We start from the raw sequence: 7,233 nt of genomic DNA, 5'->3' as shown, positions 1-7,233 counted from the left end.
CATTCCTGTGTCTGTAAATATGATTTATAGGTTGATAGGAAACTCTGTAACTCTCCAGTGGCTGTTGTTTTTACACACTGAAGCAGAAAGGGGAAAATATAGATAGTAATATAAAAAAAACAAGACCCTCAGTGCCTGCAAAGGGGCTGAGATATAGTGAGGTGCTCAGAACACGGGTAGGATGGGGATGGGAAGGGAGAACACAGAACCTTAAGTGATCTTTACTTTGGATATTTGAATTCATAAAATGTTTTTGAGTTTGGAGGAAAAAAGTCTAGAACAAATGTCCTAACTGAGAGCCCTAAGTGATGTAGACACAGCAGCGATGGTTTAGTGATGCCAAGAGCTAGATCTTGTAAATGGGTCACAGGGCACTTTGTTTTTTTTTTTTTTGAGACAGAGTCTTGCTCTGTCACCCAGGCTGGAGTGCAGTGGTGCGATCTCAGCTCACTGCAACCTCTGCCTCCTGGGTTCAAGCAATTCTCCTGTCTCAGCTTCCCGAGTAGCTGGGACTAGAGGTGCATGCCACCATGCCCACTAATTTGTTCATATTTTTAGTAGAGACAGGGTTTCACCATATTGGTCAGGCTGGTCTCGAAATCCTGACCTTAGGTGATCCACCCGCCTTGGCCTCCCAAAGTGCTGGGATTACAGGAGTGAGGCACCAAGCCCGGCCCAGCACTTTCATATAAATGTCTTACTGTGAGGCATTTCACAAATGGGGAAAATGAGGTCCAGAGATGTAGGTGGCCAAATTGTGCCCTTGATTCCAGCTCACTTCCCTCTAACTGTAAGGCTTACCACTTTACCAAATTTAGTCCAAATGTTTGCAAACACTTTAGAAAAAGCATTACTTGACTGTGATGTTGAGCCAGGGACATGATGGAGCCAGGGACATGAGTTTGCCGTATCTTTGCCCCCTTTCCACTCTGCTCATTATTGGCCCTTTGCTCATCCCTTCCACTGTTTCCAGGGAAGGCATGTGTGAATGGGATGCAAGTCATCCATGCTTTAAACTTAATTCATACTCCTAATTTCACATCATTGATTATATTGTTACAAATGGGTCAACCCCCATATACCCTCTGCACTTATTGTGCTCAAGCCTAGACCAAGCTCTTCAATTCTAAAGGCAGCCCATTCCTGCCTTTAGAAACAGGGTCTGGGCAGGGGAAAAGGACGCAGACTCGGAAGTCTTTGCCTGTGTTCACATCCTGTTTCTGCCATCTTCTATCCACGAGGCCTTGGGTATGTCCTTCCCTCACCCCTGGCCTCAGTTTCCAACTTTTTAAACCTAAAGCTAATATATATTTTCCTGATTTTTGAAAAGATTAAGCTGAAGAGCCAATATGCAGCTCAATAAATAGTAGTTATTTTTATTTCTGGCACTGTCCTCAGAGTACTGCATGTGGTATTGACTGTGTGGAATACAATGAGATTGAATCTTGAGCTATCAGTTATATGGAGCTGGTAATATACAAGTATACAGTCCTGCTACCACCACCATTTACCTCATTAATCTATCTGTAGTTTACACAATACAACTTGTTGCATTGAATTACACTCTTCTATAGCTGTAAGTTCCAAAGAGACATGATGATACATTTTTGTCAGACGAATGAAAAGTTAAGTGAGATTTTGCAAGAACAGAGATTGTACTTAGGAAGAATTTAATAACTGGTAATGATTATTATAATTATTTATTTATATATATTTTTTGAAGTGAGATCTTGCTCTGTTGCCCACGCTGGAGTGCAGTGGCATGATAACCGCGGCTTTGAATTTCTGGGTTCAAGTGATGATCCTTCTGTCTCAGCCTCCTGCATTGCTAGGATTACAGGTGCAAGCCACTGTACCCAGTGATAATTATGATTATTAACTAAAGTATTATAGGTATCTGCCTTTTGCCTTTCTGTAAACACTTTAAGGCTTACTTCTCTACTAAAGAATGATACTTTTCTGGGTTCTAGGTCAAAATTAAACTCTCTGGGAGAATCATTGCAAACTTACATTTCTCCCTCCAGGCATTTCATCCAGCTCCTCTGCTTCAGGTCTCTTCCCCAGTTTCCTCGTTAAGCACAAGAAAATACTTTACACAGCTGTTTCTGATGAGAAGTTAGGCATTAGGTCCTGGCTCGTTGTTACTCCTTCCAGCTCCTTCAGGAGCCCCACAAGTGTCCTCTCGGGCTGTTTTATCTCCTTGCGTTGTTGCCTTTAGCTTTTGAGTTTCTTTCGAGCCTTTTCCTCCTGGTAATCTTCCTGCCCATTCTTACACTCTTTAAATATTTTTTAAAAAATATTTTATATTTTAGAGATGGATGGAGTTTCACTTTGTTGCCCAAGATGGAGTGCAGTGGCATGATCACAGTTCACTGCCGCTTCTAACTCCAGCTGCAGTGATTTTCCTGCCACAGCCTCCCGAGTAGCTGGGATTACTGGCATACACCACTGTGCCCAGCTAGTTTTAAAAAATTTTTAAGGTTACTGTAGAGATAGGGTCTCATTTTGTTGCCCAGGCTGGTCTTGAACTCCTGGCCTCAAGCAATCCTCCCACCTCAGCCTCCCAAAGTGATGGGATTACAGGGGTAAGTCACCACTCCCAGCTCCTGCCCATTCCTTATCTAAGTCATCAAATAGATATTTGTATTTTGGGGTGCCAATTTGTAGTGTAGCCACTCCTGCTGCATGAGGACTGTCTGCTTTTAAGTCCACAGTCTTCTTGAAGGCCACAGATTTTCAGTGATTTAAAGTACCTCCTTTTCTGCAAACTCAATCCCAAGAAGTGTTTTTTTTCTAGCTTCTGGTGAAATCCTCTTCCCTCAACTCAGATAGGCAGAAGTGGGGTACACTTCTGTGGTGGCTGCTGGAAACTGTCCCCCAGTTCCCATGGTGGTTCAGCCCAGCTTGGCTTTTCACAGCACAATTGAGAGATAGGACACAGAGCAGCACCGACTTCCCCCTCCCTCAGCCCCCTATGCTTGTTGTGCGCCATGCTGGGTTTTGTGGGAGATGCAAGACGGGCACATCAGAGTCCTCTGGCCACAGTCTTACCACCGACAGAGCTTACCAATAGATGGTCTTGTGACCAGCAGTTTCCAAGAGCCCTCAATACATGGCTACTGGCCCTGACATTTACATTTGCTGTCCTCCAGATGGGATTTGAGGAAGTCATTTCTTCCAGCTTCCCTAAAATCCTTCTCAGAGAGCCAAGGACCTCGCCTTTCATGGGTCTGAAACATCTCAGGGTTCCATGAGTGGCAACTGGCTTCCCTCTCTAACAGCTCTTTGTCTGGCCTGACATGGAATAAAAGTACCTAGCATGACCAATTCTCCCACTTCTCTTCCTCCCTCTCTCCCTCTCTACTTTCTTCCTTCTCGCCTTCCCTCCCTCTCTCCCTCACCCACTATTCCTTTCTTCCTCCTTACTTTTTGAAAAAATTTGCTTTCCGCCCCCACCCCACGGCCATATTTACATTCCTCTGTTATTAAATGCTAGGGAATTTTTACATTGCAGAAATTTACCTCAAACCCCTCCTCTTTCCTGATTCCAGGCCATCCCCACCAAAATGTCTAGCTCTGAAATTAGACACTGTATATTATCTTGTATCAGATGATAGTTTACACATATAATTCAATCATATTTGTTTGAATATAAATTAATGGTATATCTTCTTTTGCAATCTCATTGGTTTTGACTATTTGATGTTCAGGGAATTATCTGTCTGGCAGAACTGAAATTAGTGTGGTTGATGTGTTTCAGCCCAGGAAGTTACTATTCAAATGCTCCCTGTGGTAGAGACAGTAGGTGCTCACCAAATAGCTATGTGCTCCTACATCTCCCAGCTCCTGGGGCCATATGGCTAGTTCTGGCCAATGCACTGTGAGTGACATGTGTTACCTTCAGATTGAAGCAGTTAAGAACTGTTGTGCCTCCTTCAAGCCTTTCTTCTCCTGCCCCAGCAACTTTGAATAGTGTAGCTACAAGGAGGCTGCTCTTCCTACACTGGACTTTATGTGGGCAGGAAGTAAACTTTTGTTGTGTCAAGCCATTGAGATGTTTAGGTTTGTTTGTTGCCGCAGCAGACATTAACTACTCTGACTAATAGAGTTCCTGAACTCTAGTCTCTACAACACAGTAGGCATGCAAGAGATATTTGTTAAATACATGATTGGATGAACAAATGAATCTGTTCCAGGCAGGAGGAGGACCAGGTCCTTTTCTATATATGGAGGCATAATAACAAAAAATTTGTAGTACAAAAATGATTTAGTGTCCTTTTTGGGGAAGACCTTAACCTGTTTTTAGTTCAATGGCTTGCATAAGCACTTAAAATGAACTATTCATACTATTTAATTCAACTTAGTTTATCAATCCTTTGCTAAATACTCACTCTACCAGGCCCTTTTCTGGGAAATGGGGAAATAATTCTTAACCAGCTGGAGGGAACCACCATATAGAAGCTGAATGAGACAAATGTACAAATAACCAAGTTAGTAAGCTGAAGTTCAGACTCAAACAGAACTCCCTTAGCGAAACTGTCCTGATTTCCTCCGCTCCTGACTCTTCCTACTGAATAACCACTTTCTTCATGGTGCTCCAAACACCTGTGTCAAAGCCCCATGCCATGTGTTGCCTCTGCTTTGATATTCACGTACATGCCTGTCCCCTCTGCTGGAATTTACGGTGCCGACAAGGCCAGTTTTGTGTTGTGTACTCTTTGTAAGTATGCAATAAATGCTTCTCAGATTTGAGAGCAGTGTCACAAGGGGTGAATATGCTCAATGCTATGAGAATGCTCTGGGTTTGGTAGAGAGACTTGTGGAATCTTTATTCAATTTGGGGGCTGGAGGAGGTTTGGGGGAAGATTTGTGAGAGGACAGTTGGGGTGGTGGTGGGGGGAATTCAGGGGAGCAGGAGCAATGGGTGTCCAGGACCAAGTCCAGGGTATACTGAAAGGACAGAAGAAACAGGATGGGGGAGTAAGAGACTGCCAAGGAAGGTAGGTGAGGCGTTAGGAAGGCTTGGTGTCAGGCTGTTATGTGTGCACCTAGTTAAGCTGGGAATGGGGAACCATGGAAGTTGGTTGGGTTTTGAAATGTCTAAGGAGATGAGAACTGAGAACTAGGAGCTGGTGACGGAAATACTCCCCTTCATCCTCTGCTATGGTCAAAAAAGCAAACATTCTATAGAGATGAAGGATAGAAACCAGACTGAGAAAGGTTAAGAGTGAGAGGTAGTGGAAAAATTTAGTCTTTTAATTTGGTTTGTCAGTGACTCAGGAGAGAGACAGAAATTGACAATGATCAGGATCAACAGATTTCTCCAGAAAGGAGGCCATATGCATAAGTGAGGAGAAGAGATGAAAGAGGCAAGGAGGAGAGGGGCTGACCAACAGGGCATGATCCCAGACAGGTGGCATGAGGCCTTCAGAGCTCTGCTGGGGAGGTTGACCTTAGCAGGAGAGGTTGACCTTAGCAGGAAAGCAGGGAGGATAATCTTGTTCTGTCAAGGGGGAGAGGTGGAGCTATTCTGAGAGGGTGTCATGGAGATAAGATCCGTTGACAGAATAGGAGTGACAAGTCACAGTGGACACAATGGGGTTTGCCCATTTAGGAGAGTGGGAATATTCAGGAGCCCCATGTATGGAGACTGTGATACGCAGTGAGCAAGAGATTGATAATATGTAGTGGTTCCCTGGGGAGAGGTTACTGAACATGAAGTCGTAAGATATCATGCCTTAATTTTGAATATGAGGAAAATATTTTTTCTTTATATGCTAGTTAAAATTAGACATAACTAGCAACTCAACACTCCGTGTGGCATTTCCTGCCTCTCACCTCTCCCCTCCCACTACAGCATAATCCCTCCTCAGTCTGGTTCTCTTTCTTTTGGCCGGGTTCTACCTCCCTTGCTTCCCTAAGCAGGTCTTTCCACGGAGTCAGTGATCCTGTTGGTCCTGCAATAAGTGGCTTCCAAAAAATGGAATAAATAATCCAGTTCTTCTACTCTGACACCCATCGTCTATTTCGTTCTGAAAATGAACTTGGATTAGTTGAATTGCTTTTCACAATTCAATTCAGTTTCAAGGGCTCTACAGCCTCTTCACAATTTCTTGCAAATTTATTTCCATCTACTTGTTTATAAAAGGTATTTGTTTCAGAGAGGCAAAACGTAACATTGTTCTCCTTTCTCCATCACACTCACATCGTGGCCACCCCTTAGAGCCACTAATTAGCTAGAGATATTATTTTCTTGTTTGCATTTTAAAAATACAAATAGAGCTCCCATATTATTCAGAATGCAAAGTTCTGAATATGATGCATATTTGAAGTAATTATCTGTATTAAAAGCAGGGATTTAATTTATTTCATCTTTAGGGATGAAAGGATGTCACAATTGTAATTATATTTATATTTTGACATTAAAATATAATTATAATTCTGTAATTATATTTTGATATACATTGATTTTTAGGACAGTATACAAGATATTCTTAATACAAATGCAGAAAAAGGATATTTATAATTTAATGGCAATATTTTTTTGGCACCCACAGAGACTCCAACTTTGAAAAATTTAATTGAAATGGAAAGACAATTAAATTAGCTCTCAATAAACTTTTCCAGATATAACAAAATACGCAGCATCCTGCTTCCCTGCTCCCACGTATGTGCAGGCAGGAGCAAGCCACATGAACGTAATGCACACAATTTATTTTCTCCTTGGGAAACACGAGTTTATTCCAGATATCATGAACATACCCTTACAGTAGACCCATTCTTCTTGAGGCCTGCCTCCTCACTAGCGATTCCTTCGCCTTGAGTATTAATCCTCCCATTTTCTCCTGTATGACTGTTGCCCTATTTGACACGAGCCAGCATCTCTTTTATTCACACCTTTCATTCTGAGCCAGAGCTGCCAGGGTCCTCACCCAGAGGCGGGAGTGGGGCTCAGCGCAAACGCCCCCTTCCCTGCGCTCACCTGGCCCTGCCCCGGGGTGCACAGTGCCTACCTGGAAGGCCCAGGATGGTGAAGTAGGGCCTGCATTCGGTGAACCCCGAGCTCTGCCTCACGCAGCTCCTCCAGAGCCCTTCGTACTGGAACACGGAGGTGACGGGGTTGTCGTACAGGTCCTGGGTGCTCCACATGTCCATCCCGGTGGCCGCGATGCAGCCGGCCAGCCCCAGGATGGACAGGAGGAACGCCACCACTTGGCATGTGGTGGTGGACAT

The 7,233-nt window shown here is 43.6% G+C and overlaps 1 protein-coding gene across 1 annotated transcript in view; it reads right to left on the bottom strand.

Moving 5' to 3' along the window:
* Positions 1 to 7,233, bottom strand: part of CLDN18 (claudin 18) — a 23,223-nt gene extending 15,990 nt beyond the window's left edge. Inside the window, exon 1 of the mRNA XM_054482293.2 lies at positions 7,014 to 7,233. Within this exon, the coding sequence (XP_054338268.1) occupies positions 7,014 to 7,233 (220 nt within the window). The remainder of the gene's footprint in view (positions 1 to 7,013) is intronic.

Source organism: Pongo pygmaeus, chromosome 2, assembly GCF_028885625.2.
Source record: "Pongo pygmaeus isolate AG05252 chromosome 2, NHGRI_mPonPyg2-v2.0_pri, whole genome shotgun sequence".
In the NCBI taxonomy this organism is placed as follows: domain Eukaryota; kingdom Metazoa; phylum Chordata; class Mammalia; order Primates; family Hominidae; genus Pongo; species Pongo pygmaeus.
Note: the sequence above shows the minus strand (reverse complement) of the source record. Positions and strands in the feature narration are given on the sequence as shown.